Source organism: Boleophthalmus pectinirostris, unplaced genomic scaffold (assembly GCF_026225935.1).
Source record: "Boleophthalmus pectinirostris isolate CB_2022bp ecotype Guang Dong unplaced genomic scaffold, ASM2622593v1 HiC_scaffold_20, whole genome shotgun sequence".
NCBI lineage: Eukaryota > Metazoa > Chordata > Actinopteri > Gobiiformes > Gobiidae > Boleophthalmus > Boleophthalmus pectinirostris.
The window spans coordinates 31,592,291-31,613,187 of NW_026571153.1; the positions used below are offsets into that span (position 1 = coordinate 31,592,291).

The window sequence follows — 20,897 nt, forward strand, 5'->3', positions numbered from 1 at the left end:
AAGGAATCATGGGATATGTAGTTCCCAATGTTTATAAACTGTTGCTACGATAAAACCATGCATTTAACAAAGAAACTTGTAATTCGATCTATATTGTGACAGCTTTCGATATTATTGTGAGACTTTTGATGATATCGGAATATTTTGGTTATTGTTCCCTTATATTCACTGTTTTGATGGTTAAAATGTTGGTGTTTCATATTCATTTTGCACAAGACATGGTTTAACAAAGTTAGTATGTTTTAGCCTTTAATTTTATTGAATCGTATCGAATCAAAAGTGCACTGTATTGAGATATGTATCGTATTGTGGCCCATGTATCACAGTATGTATTGTATCACTTCTGTCCTGTCAATGGCACTTCTTTTTTACTTGCAAAAATAATCTAACATCTAATATCACTTTTATTTGTTTAATTAAAAGGGACACAACAGAGAGCATTGTTACGTTAAAATAAAAAAATGATCCCATGTCTAGTCAAGGGTTCATTTGCAGACTTAATACCAATTAATATCTGATTTTTGATCATTTTATGACCCCATTGTGTTGTGTTGTCGCCCGTAGGGAGAGCCAGCGCTTGTCCTTCACCATGGCCGTGCGGGTGCTGCTCGGGTTCAGGGTGTCAGAGGACGAGATGAAGCACCTTTTCTCCACGTTCCAGGACTTCGTGGACAACCTGTTCAGCCTGCCCATAGATCTGCCCTTCAGCGGCTACAGGAAGGTGAGGGGCCAGAACTAAATTAGAATTTTGCACTGTGTAACATTTCTCGTGAAGGGTCCATGCTGCCTGTTGTTTCTATGGAGATGTCACTCCTATGCCCGGAATGTTCCACAGCTCTACCTTATATTTATTCAATTACAGGTGGTTTTGTAGCTCCAAAATACCTAGAAAAACCGACATTCTGACTGTGAGCAGGATCGCCTCTCCACAGATCTGACCTGTAACTTGGTCTGGTTTGATCTCCATGAAAATAGAAAGGGTTAAAGCAGGGGTGTCCAAACTTTTTTCATCAAAGCCACTTACCTAAACACAGATGAAGCAGAGGGTCGATCGAGGGCCAAAGACTGGTGCTCAGTAAAGTGAATAATTAAAATAAGTGTTTAACACGTTAGAATGATTCATCGTCTTTATAGGTGAGTTTCAGCTGACGTCATTGTTATTAAAAGCCCGCATTGCATGCTGGGAAATATTTTGGTCGGAGGCAAGAAACACAGTGCGTAACCTCGTGTATTTCTCCCCGATAATGGTAAATTCCTGCTGCATTATCAGATGCACAAATAGAAGCAGGGAAGAAGGAAAATGTCTTTTTCATATTCTGAGTGAAAAGAACCGCTAACAGTGAATTAAATGACTTTCAAACATTCACAGAGCAAACGTAGAAGATCCTAACAAACCGTGGACTCCAACAAGTTCAACAACACATCGAGACTCTTGGAGGTTTTCATCTTTTCTGCTGTGAATGGCCCAGGAGTTTCCACCAAGTCATTGTGGATATCACCAAAGTGAATATTTGTCCAGGCAGTTGGAGATTCTGACCAGAAATTTGGTTTGGTCCACCTTTTGTCGGGGTTGAAAAGGGTGATTTGGCTCCATCGATGCTTATGACCAATTTCTGGTCAAATGGTCTTGGCTCCTCTGCCGTTAGAGTGGATAGTGGATGCTTTCTCACTCCGTCCGTCATGTTGAATTAGTGTTTCTTGCCGCTGAACAAAATAATTCCCAGCATGCAATGCGCGCTTTTGTCAAAAATGAAACTTGCCTATTCATGCTAAGATCCTTAAAACCACACAATAAATATTCAATATTTACTTTATCAAGGTAGATTTTCAAAAAACTTGCAGTTAAAATGATTTTTTAATTGATGCAAGGTAATTTGGGCCAATTCACCTGAAAGCCTGAGGGCCAAGAAAAATTTGTCTGAGGGCCGCATTTGGCACCTGGGCCATAGTTTGAACATGCCTGGGTTAAAGCTATACTGTGAAACATTGTTTTTACAGACAAAGTAAAAACATCTCCATGGAGAAAAGCGTTTGACGGACCCTTCAGCAGAAAAGTAGTGTGATTTATTAGCCGGTTTCAACGAATCAGAAAAAATTTACACAGTGCACTTTTATGGTAAAATACTGAATACATTTTTTACATGTACTGCATTAAACACAGCAAGTTTCTAAACTACACAAAATTGACTCTTGTGAGCTTTTAATCATTGTTAGAATGATATTACTGTTCCACCTTGTGATTGTTAAGGATTGGAAGGAAGTCAAAATATAGTTTTTTTATTTCTTTTATTTTGAGTTGGTTCTTATTTTATTATATATTTTTTAAATGTTTTTAAAGAAATATAAAAACCCTTCCATGCCCCAAAAATTATGAAAAGTAATAAACAGCAAGGTGGACCTGGTGAGTCGACCAAACAGAACAAAAATGTGCGACACCAGGCCACCCTCGTACAGGGCTGTAGAAGCCGGTGCCAACACCCAAAACAATCAGAATCCCCCCTGCAGTCTGAACGTAGCCTTAGTCTGGTTTGATCTCCATGGAGAAAAGCATTTGACGGACCCTCCACCAAAAAAGTGACACAACGCACCTTTAACCTCACTGCCATGCCAACTTGTAGCTGCTCGCTGTAACTTTCTGAACTTTTGAGGAAATAAACAAACCCCACATACGTCCCTAACCTTATATTTGACTTTGCAGACGGAACAATGTGATTTAGAGCAGACTCCAGGACGGCCGTGCCCCGCTCTTTATGATAGATGAGGATAATTACAGACATTTTGGGTCCATTTGGGGTGATCTCGGGGTCACTCTGGGTGCACTTTCAGCCTGGGTGGCTTCCACAAACAAACCCAGACAATGCAGTGAGTTTTATTCTGACATGATGGGCGGTGTGGCTACAGTTAGACATGTGCAATTTAAAAACAGTTACAAAACATTTTAAAAGCTCCTGAATTACACAAAACGGACTCTTGTGAGGTTTAAGTCACGTTACAATGTTGTTACCTCCTCAAAAACCGACCTGGAGCCGTGTTTTGTTTCATTCACATGTTTTAGTTTTAGTTTTTAAGTTAAAGGTGCATTGTGTAACTTTTCTGGTGGACATTCATCTTCTTGTTTTTATGGAGATGTTATTGCTTTGCCTGGAATATTCCGCAGTATGACATTAAGCTTTACTTTACATTTATTCAATTGCAAGTGGTTTTAGAGCTCAAAAATACCTAGAAAAGGACTAAACCAGGTCTACACCAGAACTAAACCAGGACTAAACCAGGACTACACCAGAACTAAACCAGGACTACACCAGAACTAAACCAAGACTAAACCAGGACTACACCAGAACTAAACCAGGACTAAACCACTAAACCAGAACTAAACCAGGACTAAAGACTAAACAGGACTAAACTAGGACTAAACCAAGACTACACCAGAACTAAACCAGGACTAAACCAGGTCTAAACCAGGTCTAAACCAGGACTAATCTTGGACTTAAGAGAGGGAACACCGAAGCAAGGTGTCCGTAAAGCGTTTACCTCCATGAGGTGCGGCACTGAGTCGAGCCCGTCCTGACAGCGAGTCCTGTTTCAGTTCTGGTTTAGTCCTGGTTTAGTCTTGGTTCAGTCCGTGGTGTAGGCAGCGCAAAAGTTTGATATCATCTTGGGTTAACGGGTACGGGTCTTCAAAAATGGCCCTGTGCAGGACTCTGCGTTGTAGGGCTCCCTTACGGAATAAATGAATCTTCGGTTTGTTACATAAAGAAGGAGGAAAATAACAAAAGGACCACAGCAGCAATAAGTTTTAAGAAGGATGCAAAAAGGATTGTAACTGTCCTGTGTGAGAAAAGTGTTGACAAAGACTTGACATGTGTTCTGACCCAGTGTGTGTGTGTGTGTGTGTGTGTCGGTAGGGCATCCGGGCGAGGGACACTCTTCAGAGGAGCATAGAGAAGGCCATCCTGGAGAAGCCTCTGTCTCAGGGGAAAGACTACAGCGACGCTCTGGACGTCCTGATGGAGAGCGCCAAAGAGAACGGGGCGGAGCTCACCATGCAGGAACTCAAGGTACGACAATGTCCCAAACTCCAGCATTTATTCATTACAAGGTGTCCTTCCTGTGGATCAATCCTGCCCATCACCTTCACCTTTCACTATTTTTCAATTCTGTTGAGAAGGGAAACAGTTTGAACGGAGGTTTGAGTCACACACATCTGATTCCCTTTTGCATTTATAAAGTTCGCAAACAAATTTCTTAAGCCGTTTTCCGCTGTTAGGATCCAACAACCACACAATTACGATGTCTGAATCCCAAAACTAAAATATGACAATATCAGAACCAGAAACAAAAGTGATATGGTTCAAAAGACTAGAAAAGACTGACTTTGTCAATAGACACATCCCACTGGGAAAACAACATGGAGGTTTGATGCTCACTTTTTCGGAGAATCCTTCGCAGTATGAACTGCACAATGACCGAAAGTCCAAAATTCGTGATGCATGTATACTCCGGAAAATACGGTACATTTTATACAGAAGACATCAAAAATTTGAACCAAGATATATGGATTTATACAGCACAGAAAAAAGTTGAGAGACTTAATGCGGGGAGCAAAGGGATGGGAGACTCTTATAAAACATGTTCCTACGTTATTTTCAGCGAGTATAGCACTTACAAAACAATAAAAGGTAACACGGTGATCTAAATATGTCCCGTGGCTGCCCTCTGTGCAGTGGAGTATTTGAGTGGGCAGAGGGGCGGCGCTGAAGCTCAGACTGTAGCGCTCAGGTGTGAATCCAGGTCCCCGCTGGAGCGCAGCCAGAAGGAACTGTCCCAGAGCAGCAAACGGAGCAAACATCTGTGTCAGGGGTCATCCAGGGGTCACAGAGAGGTCACAGAGGGGTCACAGAGGGGTCACACAGGGGTCACAGAGGGGTCACGGCCAAGGCATGGACGTGTAAAGGCACAGTCTACATAAACAACTAAGAATGATTGAAGAATGACTAAACCAGGACTAAACCAGAACTAAACCAGATCTAAACCAGGACTAAACCAGATCTAAACCAGGACTAAACTAGGACTAAACAAACTAGGACTAAACTAAGGGACTAATATCTAAGATCTAAAACCAGGTCTAAACCAGGTCTAAACCAGGTCTAAACTAAAATCAGGACCTAAACAGGACAAGAGCAAACCAGATTTGGGTCTAATGAAGGACTAAACCAGGACTAAACTAATACCAGATCTAAACCAGGTCTAAAATGAGGACTAAAACCATGTCTAAATCAGGACTAAAATCAAGACTAAAACCAGGTCTAAACCAGATCTAAACCAGGATTTAACCAGGACTAAACCTACTCTAATGATCCAGATGATTGTAGTGAAGGTGTATGGAGTTTAAAAACGCAGCAGAGCTCTTCCTGTGCTACCGCATGACATCACAAGGTGGAACGGCGTTTTTCCGAACCCCTCCCGCCTCAATCTGCGCGGTTCATGTATTAAATTGTTGTGTGTTTGAAAGAAACAAAATGCAACTCCGGGTCTTTTTGTTTGGGTTTGTGCCGAGGAAACGACAAAGTGAGCGAGCCGACGGAGTAATATGAGTGAAGTGTTTTGCTCAAGGGCACAGCGTCTGTATCCGAGCGTAGTTTCTCTGACCGGTGTAAAGATAAGCTGGTGTGTCTGCGGCGTGAAAAATGTTTGCAGAGTGATATTTGTGAAAACGAAAAACTTCCTCCACAAACGCCTCTCTCCTCTTTTCCTTCCCCTCTTCTCTCTCTCTCCCTCTCACTTCTCTCTCTTCCTCCCTCTCTTCCACCTGTTCTCTCTCTATCTTTTTTCTTTCCATCGACCCTCCCCCCTCCCGTCTCTGTCTCTTCTTTTTCGCTCTCTCCCTCTTTCCCCCTTTTTCCTGGTTCTTGGGTTATGGCCAGGCCCAAAAATAAGTCGACACCTCTCCCTCTTCTGTCCCTCCATCCCCTCCTTTTTTTCTCTCCTCTCTCTCTGTTCTCCATCTATCCTTCCCTCCCTCTCTTCTCCTCTGTCTTCCTCTCTAAACTGCCCCTCTCTCCCTCCTTCCCTCTTTTCTCCCCCTCTATGTTCTCCTTCTATCCTTCCCTCTCTCCCTCTCTTCTCCAGCTACCCTCCTCCTCTCTCTCTCTCTCTTTTTTCTCCCTCCATCCCTCCCCCTCTCACTCCCTCCTTCCTTCCCTCCCTCTTCTCCAGCTACCCTCCTCTCTCTCTTCTTCTTACCTCCTTCCCTCTCCTTCTTTTCTATATCTCTCTCTGTCCTCCTTCTATTCATCTCCCTCTCCGTCTTTCCTTCCTTCCTTCCTCCCTTCCTTCTACCTCTCCTTCTTTTCTATATCTCTCTCTGTCCTCCTTCTCTTCGTCTCCTTCTCCTTCCTTCCTTCCTTCCTTCCTTCCTCCCTTCCTTCTATCTCTCCCTCTTTTCTCCCTCTCTCTGTTCTCTTTCTATTCATCCCCCTCTACCTCCCTCCTTCCCTCCCTCTTTTCTCCAACTACACTCCTCTCTCTCTCCCTCCTTCCCTCTCCTTTTTTCTCCCTCTGTCCTCCCCCTCACTTTTTTCGCCACGTACCCTCCTCTCTCTCTCCTTCCCTCTCTTCCTCCCTCTTTTCTCCCTCTCTCCCTCCGTCCGTCCTGCACATGTGTAAGATCGTGTTCTCCTCCTGAACACCGGGGGCAGAGCGCGGCGCTGTACGGACCCTCTGTTTTTGTGTGTGTTTTTTTATTCCGCTGGAAATGGCCAGGTCCCGAGCTGCGTCTGTTGACTTTGGAGGCGACTCACATATTTTCACAAATGTTCCACTTTTGAGGAATTAAAAACTCTCGCCGCTGACGTTACATAATGTGTCCTGACACTTTTGGGCCCCCAAAACAAACAGATGTGTACGAGTCCAGGACGCGCTCAGCTCCAGCTCGCCACGCCAACACACTCCAACACACTCCACACACACACTCCAACACACTCCACACACACACACACACAAACACACTCCACAAACACACTCCAACACACACTCCACAAACACACACCACAAACACACTCCACAAACACACTCCAACACACTCCACAAACACACACCACAAACACACTCCACAAACACACTCCAACACACACACTCCACAAACACACTCCACAACACACAAACACACTCCAACACACACTCCAACACACTCCAACACACACTCCACCAACACACTCCAACACACTCCACAAACACACTCCACAAACACACTCCAACACACTCCACCAACACACACACAACACACTCCACAAACACACTCCAACACACTCCACCAACACACTCCAACACACTCCACAAACACACTCCACAAACACACTCCAACACACTCCAACACACACTCCACACACACACACTCCAACACACTCCACAAACACACTCCACAAACACACTCCAACACACTCCAACACACACTCCACCAACACACTCCAACACACTCCACAAACACACTCCACAAACACACTCCAACACACTCCAACACACACTCCACCAACACACTCCAACACACTCCACAAACACACTCCACAAACACTCCACACACTCCAACACACACTCCACAACACACTCCAACACACACCACAAACACTCCACACAACACACTCCAACACACTCCACAAACACACTCCACAAACACACACACTCCAAACACACTCCACACACACACACTCCAACACACTCCAACACACACCCACAAACACACTCCACCAACACACTCCAACACACTCCACTCCAACACACACCATCACACACAACACACTCCAACAACACTCCACAACACAACACTCCACCACACACTCCACAAACACAACTCCACAACACACTCCAACACACACTCCACAAACACACTCCACACACACTCCACACACTCCACAAACACACTCCAACACACACACACAAACACACTCCACAAACACACGCCACACACACACTCCACAAACACACTCCACAAACACACACCAACACACTCCACAAACACACTCCACAACACACTCCACAAACACACTCCACCAACACACTCCAACACACTCCACAAACACACGCCAACACACTCCACAAACACACTCCACCAACAACACACTCCACAAACACACTCCACAAACACACTCCACAAACACACGCCAACACACTCCACAAACACACTCCACCAACAACACACTCCAACACAACTCCACAACACACTCCACAAACACACAACACACTCCACAAACACACTCACACACACAACACTCCACAAACACACTCCACCAACACACTCCACAAACACACGCCAACACACTCCACAAACACACTCCACCAACACACTCCAACACACTCCACAAACACACTCCACAAACACACGCCAACACACTCCACAAACACACTCCACCAACACACTCCACAAACACACGCCAACACACTCCACAAACACACTCCACCAACACACTCCAACACACTCCACAAACACACTCCACAAACACACGCCAACACACTACACAAACACACTCCAACACACTCCACAAACACACTCCACCAACACACTCCAACACACTCCACAAACACACTCCACAAACATACTCTAACACACTCCACAAACACACTCCAACACACTCCACAAACACACGCCAACACACTTATTTATTTGGTAAGAGTTTGTATTATTTGGATTTCATAGATGTTTTAAATGTAATGCACATGCAGACATATAATATCAAATATACAAAGTGTGGATTTTGCAGAGTCGAGTCTCAGGTCTGATCTGATTCTGATCTGGTTCCTGTTTTGTCCAGTTCATTAAGTTTACTAAGTTACACATTCCAAGACCAGACTGTGAAAAGTCAAGATTTTCAACAATGATGATGAATGGTTAGGTCGTGGTCGTGTCTCGGTCTTTAAAAGTCTTGGTCTTGTCTCTGTCTCGACTCTCAGAGGTCTTGGTCCTGTCTCGGTCTCAGCCCTTAAAAGTCTTGGTCTTGTCACGGTCTCGGCCTTTAAAAGTCTTCGTCTTGTCTTGGTCTCGACCCTCAGTGGTCTCAATCTTGGTCACTGTCTCAGCCTTTAAAAGTCTTGGTCTCGTCTCAGTCTCGGCTTTTAAAAGTCTCGGTCTCGTCTCTCTCTTGACCCTCAGAGGTCTTGGTCCTGTCTCGGTCTCAGCCCTTAAAAGTCTTGGTCTTGTCTTGGTCTCGGCCTTTAAAAGTCTTTGTCTTGTCTCAGTCTCGACCCTCAGAGGTCGTGGTCTTATCTCAGTGTCGACCCTCAGAGGTCGTGGTCTTGTCTCGGTATCGGCCTTTAAAAGTCTTCGTCTTGTCTCGGTCTCAACCTTCAGTGGTCTCGGTTTGGGAATAGTCTCGGCCTTTAAAAGTCTTGGTCTTGTCTCTGTCTCAACCCTCAGAGGTCTCAATCTTGGTCATGGTCTTGGCCTGTAAAACTCTTGGTTTCGTCTTGGTCTCGACCCTCAGAGGTCTTGGTCTTGTCTCGGGACCCTGCAGTCTTAGACAGGTCTTGGTCTCAGATGAAGTCAGACTTCAGTAACAGAACTTCGGACACAGTAGTGCTTTAAGTTAGCAACATTTCAGCCGCAAATGATCAATATTCCTGTTGTATTTTCACTCCTATGTAAATTATGGTCATCTATATTTCCACTTTATCCAGAGAAGAGCCATTAAAGCGCTCGTGAGTCCAGCTGGCCCCTCCACAAAGTAAAGACAAGGAAATTTAGGGGCCTTCTGCGTACTTTAAAATAATAACAAGTCCACTTTCCATATCACAAGTGTGGCTTTGGCAGAACCTCACCGTATGAAGAAAAGGGGATTGTGAAAACGTTGAGATCTTTTTAGGCAAAACTGAGAGAAATTTTTCCGAAAACAGATATTGTGTGTACGAGATGATTTCATTTCATATTAAAATGGAAACTGTTTTTTTTTTTTTCATTCGAGCATGTTTAACGCTCAAACCCAGGATGTTTAGGCTGAGTTTGTCTTTCAAACAGAAAACACTTGGTCCTGCTTTGTGATGTCACGTGGTGATACAAGAAGTGCTCCAGTGTGTTTTTAAACTCAGTACACCTTGACTAGAATCATTTGGATAATAGCCACAGAGTTGGCAATCTCTAAGGCGTGGATGTTTGAGTAATTTTGCGATCTCTCCACATTTAAACCCTCCTTATGTTTAGCTGTAAGATTCAGTACAAGGCTCCGCCCACAAGCCATGACAATTCACCATAAATATGCAAAAACATGATACAAAACTGTACACAGCAACTTAACAAACCTGATGCGACGTGCAGTGTTTTAATTAGCGGGACGCACGAAGATTGTGTTGTGATAGTGCTCTGAAGGGGGAGTGACTTAGAGCAGTGGTGTTAAAATCAAATTTACAGAGGGACTAAATTAAAAACTGGGACTAAGTTGTGGGCAAACTAAATATTTATTGAAAAATGTCTACAACATCTGCATGTTTTCTCTTCTTTCGAGATTTGTAATGTTAAACATTTTCTTAATAAAATAAATGTTTAATAGTATAGTTTTTCTTAAACATTGAATCCAGAACAAGCAAAATATAAAATAATAACATTTTAAATAAATAATGTCTCTATAGCCTATCTGTAGCAGGCCAGCTCTAATACAAAATCTCACGGGCCAAATATAATTATATTGCCGGCTAAATTTGGCCCCGGGGCCTGAGTTTGACATGTTTGACTTAGAGCAACAAAAACAAAACCGAAAATGATAAAACAGCACTTAATAACCCATGGAAGTCTCTTTAAAGATGCCTTGTGTAACTTTTCTGGTGGATTGTCCATCAAATGCTTTCATGGAGATGTTACTGCTTTGACTGGAATGTTTCACAGTACGGCATTAAACCTTTCTATCATCATAGGCACCAAGTCAGACCAAGTTATAGTTTCATTGTTGACAAAAGCGCACATTGCATGCGCGTTGGAATTATTTTGGTCGGCGGCAAGAAACACTAATTCAACATGACGGACGGAGCGAGAAAGCACGTAAAGGGTATTGATCCTGGTTATTTATCCAGTCTAACGGCAGAGGACCCAAGACCATTTGACCAGAAATTGGTCATAAGCATCGATGGACGACAAATCATCCTTTTCAACCCCGACAAAAGGTGGACCAAACCAAATTTCTGGTCAGAATCGCCAACTCCCTGGACAAATATTCACTTGGGTGATATCCACAATGACTTGGTGGAAACTCCTGGGCCATTCACAGCAGAAAAGATGAAAACCTCCAAGAGTCTCGATGTGTTGTTGAACTTGTTGGAGTCCACGGTTTGTTAGGATCTTCTACGTTTGCCCTGTGAATGTTTGAAAGCCGTTTCATTCACCGTTAGTGGTTCTTTTCACTCAGAATACGAAAAAGACATTTTCCTTCTTCCGTGCTTCTATTTGTGCGTCTGATAATGCAGCAGGAATTTACCATTATCGGGGAGAAATACGTGAGGTTACGCACTGTGTTTGACCGCTTCCGTGTTTCTTGCCTCCAACCAAAATATTTCCCAGCATGCAAGGCAGGCTTTTAATAACAATGACGTCAGCTGAAACTCGCCTATAGGTCAGATCTGTGGAGAGGCGACCTCGCTCACAATCAGATTGTCTGTTTTTCTTGGTATTTTTGAGCTATAAAACCACCTGAAATTAAATAAATAGAGTAGAGCTGTTTAAAGTCATACTGTGGAACATTCCAGGTAGAGCAATGACATATCCGTAGAAACAAGCAGGTGACGGACCCCCAACCAAAAAGTTACATAGCGCACTTTTACATTAAGAAGTACCAGTTTTAACCCTCTCTTTGTCCTGTTTCTCATCCAGGAGTCCACCATCGAGCTGATCTTTGCCGCCTTCGCCACCACGGCCAGCGCCAGCACATCCCTCATCATGCAGCTCCTCCGTCACCCGCAGGTGTTGGAGCGTTTACGCGACGAGCTCCGATCTCGCGGCCTGCTCCAAAATGGCCGCCTGTGTCCCGAGTCCGAGCTGCGTCTGGACACTGTGGTCAGCCTGAGGTACCTGGACTGCGTCATCAAAGAAGTCCTCCGGCTGTTTACGCCTGTGTCCGGGGCCTACCGCACCGCCATGCAGACGTTTGAACTCGACGTAAGTCTAAACTTTAGTAGCAGTAATACTTCATTTGGTCATTTTGCAGCACAGATCATGACCGAAAGGATTTAGGCTGAAGTAAAAGTCCTTATAGAGGCTTTTTGACCCCTATAGCAATGGTACCTACGCCACCATGACACCGGGCACACTATGCCATTGACTTCAGCAGCATCGGAGAAACATGGGCAGGTTTTGTTGTGTATTTGGTTGTTCTAGACGCTCTGAAAGGGATAAAATGAATCGTTTCTTCACTATTCCTCTGGAAATTACTCATCAGGAGCTCAAACAAGGAAATTATCAAAAAAAAGACGTGGATTATGGCTAGAGAACATAAACCACGAAGAGATTTCCTATGGTACCATCAAGACACCTGAAGTTTCATCAAGGTATTTGCTATTTAAATTGTTTCATAGCTTATTTAATGAAAGAAACACTTACTGAACTAAAATGTCATTAATTTATCCAGGAAAACCCGCACTAGTTTACGATTCAACGAACCCACACTGGGCTCCTGTGATCAACATGACGCACGAGTCAAAGAGTCTGTGAGCCGAACCTTGAAAGAATCGGCCATGAAAAGATCCTCGCCAACGTTAGAAAGATCCACTCGCAAAAAGAGATTAATTCTAGAAGACATAGTTGTGGATAAGCAAGACAATAAAGAAAACATGGGTCCTACGATGAGTGACATGTTTATATGTGCGCTGGAAGATACCAGTTTCTACTGCCACTCACACTGCAAATGTTTTCTTTTTACATTTTAGTTCAGTAAATGTGCTTCTCTCATTAAATAAACTATGAAACAATTTAAATAGCAAATACCTTGATGAAAGTGACGTGAGTGTGTCTTGATGGTACCATTGGAAATCTCTTCGTGGTTTATGTTCTCTAGCCATAATTCCCGTCTTTTTTTCGATAATTCCCTTGTTTGATCCTGATGAGTCATTTCCAGAGGAACAGTGAAGAAACAATTCGTTTTATCCCTTTCAGAGCGTCTAGAACAAACAAATACACAACAAAACCTGCCCATGTTTCTCCGATGCTGCTGAAGTCAATGACATAGTGTGCCCGGTGTCATGGCGGCGTAGGTACCGTTGCTATAGGGATCACGTGACGGTGCAAAGCCTCTATACTGTCTAACCCTATTAAACAATGACAGAATTCCAAAAAAGAAAAGCAGAATAGCAACTTTGCATTTACAATTTCATGGCGAGGAGAAAATTCAGTTTGTCAACTGGACAAAAGTTAGTTTGGTTGAAGACGTTTCGCAGCTCATCCAAACGTCTTCAACCAAACTAACTTTTGTCCAGTCGACAAACTGAATTTTCTCCTCAAATCATGTAAATAAATGGATGTATTTCATCATATCTTGTGTTATTCCATCTTTGAACTGTTGATGAAGGTACATGATTTAAAAAAAAAAAAAAGTTTTAAAATGATAAAAATTTGCTTGGAAGGACTGATATATTTTATAGAAATAGTTTCCTTTCATTTTGAAGTAATATTAAAGTATTCAGAAGAAAAAAGCGACAAATTATGCAAAATCCTGCACCTTCTACTTGTTTGCACAATTTTCCCTCCGTTACTTTTCCCTCCGTTACCATGACCTTTCTTAATAAAAAATCTCATGAGTCAAAAAGTAAGAGGTAGAAAACTATATGAAGCAAATATTCAAACCAGTTTGTTAAGGATATGGAAGTGAGAACCAAGAGTTATCACTGTTTGGATTTATTGGCCAAAAAGTGCTGCAGATTTCATTCCCTCCGTTACCGACATGAGTTTTTTAATTTTTTGTCAACAACTTGAAAGAATATCACAGGTTTAACTTGACCCTGTTGGAGTGTAACTCTTTCCTACATTCTGATACTTTACTTATTTCAATAGTCCCTCTAGTTTCTGAATAAGAGACATTTGAATGTCAAAAATCTGCCCCTGTTTCCCTCCGTTACCACTTGACTGGACCCAAGTGCAGAACATAGAACAGTTGTTCTGCACTCAGAACAGAACAGAGCAGAAGCGCAGAGATGCAATCACTTTTTTTCTTAGTTCTTATCTTAATTTTTTTAAAGACCTGTATGAGTATTGATACTTTATGGCTCTGGGGGTGTTCTACGTCTTTCTCTATTGGCAGAATGTTCAGCAGATACCACAGCGATGTAATGCACACATTAGCAAATTTTGCATATAGTAATAAAACTCAAAAAAGAATACAAAATTTCTTTAAACAACACATTTTCAGAAGCACTGTAACTGCTGAACATTCTGCCATACGCATACACATAGAACACCCCCAGCATGATGTCACTGCAAAGTATCAGTTGAATATGTAAACATTTTGGGAGTAATTCCTTCGATAACAAGCGGTGTTTTAGATGGCTTTTCACAGACTTTAACGGGAAGGCAGGGTTATTAATAAAATGTTCCTAAAACGTTTTTTTGAAAATCCTGATATTTGGCCAGTTAAAGCATGTTTCCTTTGGAATTCACACTTGTTTACTTTAGCAACAAGAACCAAAATGGCGGCAAGTTGGCAAAAAACAATAGTTAGATAGTTGTATTTTTGTAATCCATCAAAAGGTGCTCGAAGCTGCTGTAAGTGTTCAAGGACCACACTCAAACTCAAAAAAGTGAAACATGATGTTTAGTGGGGGGTCCAATTATTCTAGTGTAATTATACTAAGTGTAACTCAAGTTGCACTATGTCACTATTCCGGTGGTCCACTTGTCTCCATGGAGATAATATGGCCAACTTTCCTGGGTATTTGGAATAGCTAAATGAAGTATCTTGAAAGTCATGCGTTCTTACTGTGAGTGGGCTCGCCTCTCCACAGATCTGGCCTGCAACTTGAGCTTGTCTCTATGAACATAGATCATTTTAAAGCCATACAGTGGAAAGTTTCAGGCATCTCTAACATCTCTATGGAGACAAGCATTTTGAGGACCCTCCACAAGAAAAGTTACATAATGAATGAGTTGTTGTACAGTTGTAGGGAGTATTATCTGTTACATAAGGGTGAGTTGTTGTACAGTTGTAGGGAGTATTATCTGTTACATAAAGGTGAGTTGTACAGTTGTAGGGAGTATTATCTGTTGCATAAAGGTGAGTTGTTGTACAGTTGTAGGGAGTATTATCTGTTACATAAGGGTGAGTTGTTGTGCAGTTGTAGGAGTATTATCTGTTACATAAAGGTGAGTTTGTACAGTTGTAGGGAGTATTATCTGTTAGATAAGGGTGAGTTGTTGTACAGTTGTAGGGAGTATTATCTGTTACATAAGGGTGAGTTGTTGTGCAGTTGTAGGGAGTATTATCTGTTACATAAAGGTGAGTTGTACAGTTGTAGGGAGTATTATCTGTTACATAAAGGTGAGTAGGGAGTATTATCTGTTACATAAAGGTGAGTTGTACAGTTGTAGGGAGTATTATCTGTTGCATAAAGCTGAGTTGTACAGTTGTAGGGAGTATTATCTGTTGCATAAAGGTGAGTTGTTGTACAGTTGTAGGGAGTATTATCTGTTACATAAGGGTGAGTTGTTGTGCAGTTGTAGGGAGTATTATCTGTTACATAAAGGTGAGTTGTACAGTTGTAGGGAGTATTATCTGTTACATAAGGCTGAGTTGTTGTGCAGTTGTTGGGAGTATTATCTGTTACATAAAGGTGAGTTGTACAGTTGTAGGGAGTATTATCTGTTACATAAGGGTGAGTTGTTGTACAGTTGTAGGGAGTATTATCTGTTACATAAGGGTGAGTTGTTGTGCAGTTGTAGGGAGTATTATCTGTTACATAAAGGTGAGTTGTACAGTTGTAGGGAGTATTATCTGTTGCATAAAGGTGAGTTGTTGTACAGTTGTAGGGAGTATTATCTATTACATAAGTGCGAGTTGTTGTACAGTTGTAGGGAGTATTATTTGTTACATAAGGGTGAATTGTTGTAAAGAATTTGATGGACAACTCACAGTTCATGTTCTCATGCTTCCGTGTATTTGTTTTTTTTTTTCTTTTTTCCAGGGCGTACAGATTCCCAAAGGCTGGAGCGTCATGTACAGCATCCGCGACACCCACGACACCTCGTCCGTGTTCAAAGACGTCGACGCGTTCGACCCGGACAGGTTCAGCCAGGAGCGCGGCGAGGACAAAGAGGGCCGATTCCACTACCTGCCGTTCGGGGGCGGCGTACGCTCCTGTCTGGGCAAACAGCTCGCCACCCTCTTCCTCCGCCTGCTAGCCATAGAGCTCGCCAGCACCAGCCGGTTCGAGCTGGCCACGCGGAATTTCCCACGCCTGATCACGGTACCGGTCGTGCATCCGGTCGACGGGCTGAAAGTCAAGTTTTACGGTTTGGACTCAAATCAGAACGAGATCATGGCCAAGACGGAAGAGCTACTGGGAGCTACGGTTTAGACCGGCGAAAAAACAACGCCGCGAAAAGCTAAAATCTGAAAGAAGAAATGAAATAAATCGCTAAGTCACGTTTTGTTGCTGGAAGTTCGTTTGCAATGACTAAAAATACGTAACAACTGAATCGGGACTGTCCACGTACAAAGGAAGAAGCTGCCAAAAAGTTTAGTTGGTGTTATTTTTAAAACGAATCGCATGAAAAAAAGCTATAGGCCTACAGTTTAAGGAAAGAAAAGTAGGGAGTGCACAAGATGAGAGGGATAGAGAGCTAGCAAAGGTGGTATCTCGGAAAAATGAAGTGGTAAACATAGAAAAAGGTAGAAGTAGGAAGTTGGATAAAACAGGGTATAGATTGAAAGAGAATGATTATATTAGCATTTAGCTTAAACTAAACCAACGGACCATTTTGTTTTGTAAACCAGGGTAAATTAGTTGTATAAGATTAGGCTAACTTTTAATTATTTTTAGTGAAAATTATTAGGTTTTTTTTTGTTTGGGAATGTTTGAAAAATCGACAGCCGTTGGAGGCATTCAGTTCAGGTTGCAGTGGCTATAAGGCTAGAGTTCAAATGCAGTTTTATCGTTGCACAGGTTCGAACTTATTTCCGTTGAAAACCTTGATAAACAACAATGCTAACAATGCTAACACCAGTTATCTGTGGTTTTCAGAGTGACTGAAAAATAAACAGTTTCCATAGCAATTCAAATTTATCTTTTGAATAGTTAAAGGTCCCATATTACACTAAATGGACTCTTGTGAGCTTTAATGCCGTGTTCATTTGAATATCGGTAGTTGTTAAATCGGAGTCAGTTCTCCCGATATCCATTGTAAAAGCGTTCCATTGCAACAGTTGGGGAAAATATGGATGCCCGAGAAAGATTAATCCAAATTTATTTCTATAGCACATTTTACAAAGAAAGACGTTTCCAAAGTGCTGCACAGAGATCAGAAAATGAAGACAACAAAAAGGTAAATTGTTAAAATTTGGTCATACCAGTCCTAAAACAATAAAAGCAGTAAAAGCAAATAAAAGCAGAAACCATAAAATCACAGTAAATAAGTAAAACAATTTTTTTTTTTTAAAAGACAGAGGAGCACACAACTCACGCGGTGTTAAAAGTCAGAGAATAAAAGTGGGTTTTAAGACGAGACTTAAAACTTTCCACTGTCGGGGCTGTTGGGGCGTGGGGGGGGCAGAGCTTTCCAGATTTTGGGTCCGGCCATAGAGAAAGCCCTGTCCCCCCGGTTTTAAGTCTTGTTTTCGGCACCACAAGCTGGAGCTGGACCTCAGACCTCATAGAGGGTATAAATGTGGATGAGGTCCGAGATGTACTGTGGGGCCAGTCCATTCAAAGCTTTAAAAACAAACAATAAAATGTTAAAATCAGCTCTAAAACGAACTTGAAGACAGTGCAACAACGCTAAAATCGGGGTAATGTGCTCACGTTTTTTAATGTCCAATCGACTCAGTCTGCACCAAACTAGTCCGAGTTTGTGTTTCGGAACCTCGATTTTGATTGACCTCGAGAAAGCCACTGCACATTCTCGAGGTGGAGGTGGGTTTTCCCCAAGTCCCGAGCACAACAAACTGTGCCATAAAGCCATATTAGAATGTTGTTACTTCAACATCATACTTGGAGTTGTGTTTTGTTTAGGGTGACCAGAAAACTGAAAAAACAAATCGTTATCCGTTTTATTCATTTTGGTTTTGGAGACAAATAATGAAGAAAACAGTTCTTCTTTAATTTTCTTATTATTGGTTTTATTTTGAAAAACTAATGAACGAATGATACACGGATTGTAGTAGCAGTAGTAGTAGTAGTAGTAGTTTCTTTTCTTCAGTCATGTACTTAATCATGTACTTAATAGACTGTTACAAACATTTTGCATAAAACTATGACCAAAGGGGTTTAGGCTGAAGTGAAATCAATTATAAATGCCTAACCCAGAATTAACAGCTACAATTTGTTAACCTTTTATTTTTGGTAGACATGAATGAACCTCTTTCAAGGAGGGTGTGAGGAGATTAAAAACACAGTGGAGCACTTCCTGCATCGCCACATGACATCACACAATGGAACAGAGTGTTTTCTGTTTAAGAGAAGAACTAAATATGCTCCTGTGAATGAAACAAAACACAACTCCAGGTACGTTTGTGATGACGAAACTACATTACAATGTAAATCAGAAAATACATACTCAAAATGGCGACTATGATGTAAACAGGAAGTTGAAATCCACAAATATAGTGTTATCCTAGCATTGTAGTTAGCTTGCAAACAGTCTCAGGTGATGTATAAATGCTACATGCCTACAAATCAACATACTTCCAATACATGCATCACAAATTTCGGACTTCCGGTCATTGTGCGATGCATACAGGAAAGGATTCTACAAAAAAGTGAGCATCAAACCGCCGTGTTTGTTTTCCCAGTGGGATGCATCTATTGACAAAGTCAGTCTTTTCTAGTCTTTTGAACCATATCACTTTTGTTTCTGGTTCTGATATTGTCATATTTTAGTTTTGGGATTCGGACATCATAATTGTGTGATTGTTGGATGTCTTAACAGCGGAAAACGGCTCGAGAAATGTGCTTCGGAAGTTTGCGATCTCCATAAATGCAAAAGGGAATCAGATGTGTGTGACTGCAAACCTCCGTTCAAACTGTTCAAACCTTTAACTGCCTAAATCATCCCGAGTCTACAGCAAAACATTTTGTATGTGGAGCCATCAAAGCAGGATCCCGTTTGTTAAGTGAGAGGAGCAGAAGACAAACAGACTGAGCTGCACTTTCTTGTTCTTGTGGTTTTACAGCAACATCACGTCTTGGTCTCTTTGCAGTGGAAGGTGTTTCTTGGTGAACAGTTGGAGCCTTTCACTTTGGTGTTGACTTTTTAAATTCGTAACCAAGGTGGAGCGAGGGATCAGGGTTTTGCTTTGTTGCTGCTCCACATACAAAATGTTTGCTGCAAACTTGGGATGATTTAGGTAGTCAAAGTTTCCTTTTTTGTCTTTTGTCTTGTGTACAGTATTAATCCTGCCCATCACCTTCACCTTTCACTATTTTTCAGTTCCATTGGGAAGGGAAACAGTTTGAACAGAGGTTTGAGTCACACACATCTGATTCCCTTTTGCATTTAAGAAGTTCGCAAACAAATTTCTCGAGCCATTTTCCGCTGTTAGGATCCAACAACCACACAATTACGATGTCCAAATCCCAAAACTAAAATATGACAATATCAGAACCAGAAACAAAAGTGATATGGTTCAAAAGACTAGAAAAGACTGACTTTGTCAATAGACACATCCCACTGGGAAAACAAACATGGCAGTTTGATGCTCAGTTTTTCGGAAAAAACTTTTTGCTAAACCAGTGCACAATGACCAGAAGTCCAAAATTCGTGACGCCTGTATAGTACTAGTCTACATTTGGGTATAATTAACGGAATATTCTCGAACCTGTGCGCTGATCGTTCAAGAGTTACATAAGATTGTATTGTTAGCGATGTCAGTTTGATGCTAAGGAAGAAATGGAGGTTGAAGACTTACATACATGCTGCTTAACTGTTGCTTCGTCATTATATTTGTATTGTACCATATGTGTTTTGGCAAAGGCAACGCTAAAATGCAAAAAGAAAAAAAAAAAGAAAAATGGCTTAAGCAACTTTATTAGCTAAAGAGATTTTTATGGTTTGAGGTGGTTGCACAATCACGACAGGAAGTCTTTAAACCGACCTTTATTTTGAAAATCAACTCTGGGACTTTTAAGTTGAAACTCTGGGACAATTCAAACCGAGAGCGACGGAAAGGACGGACCAATGAGATTACAGAAGCGAAACGAGGGCTTTTCTGATTGGACGATTGAATTCCAAGAGTCCAGCCTGCGCCAGTTTCATCACTAACAACCGTACCACTGATTTATTCAAATATATAAATTGTTTTTGCTGCTTCTCGTGTACATTTTCTATTTGAGAGTTTTACTAGTTTGCAACAATATTTTTCTTCCAGTTTTTTTTTTACATCTATATAAAATTAGCTGATAAGATTTGCTAATATTTGCATATGTGAAAAACAACATAGCATTATTAGGCTATATAGTGTATAGCAATTTGTACAATATTCCTTCTCTTTAGCAAAAACGGGGAAAAATCAGCTATCTACTAATGACCTTAATGTTATTGTACCATTAATATTGTTATAAGATATTTGAAATGCTATTTTTATTCTATAGAGATTTTAGCCTAAATGAGACGGTCTTTGGTAAATACTGGATGTATTTAGAGTGTTATGTATTACAGCTATATTGTAAACAGTGTTTAAAATGTTAATATTGGATTTTACTGTAATAATTTTTATGTTGGTTTGTTA

General features: G+C 41.6%; 1 protein-coding gene across 1 annotated transcript in view; it reads left to right on the plus strand.

The window, feature by feature from the left end:
* Positions 1-18,964, plus strand: part of LOC110163435 (cytochrome P450 26B1) — an 86,608-nt gene extending 67,644 nt beyond the window's left edge. The window contains exons 4-7 of the mRNA XM_020928391.2: positions 565-721; positions 3,906-4,058; positions 11,843-12,127; positions 16,138-18,964. Coding sequence (XP_020784050.1) covers positions 565-721; positions 3,906-4,058; positions 11,843-12,127; positions 16,138-16,530 — 988 coding nt within the window. The 3' untranslated portion in view covers positions 16,531-18,964. The remainder of the gene's footprint in view (positions 1-564; positions 722-3,905; positions 4,059-11,842; positions 12,128-16,137) is intronic.
* Positions 18,965-20,897: the final 1,933 nt, after the last annotated feature.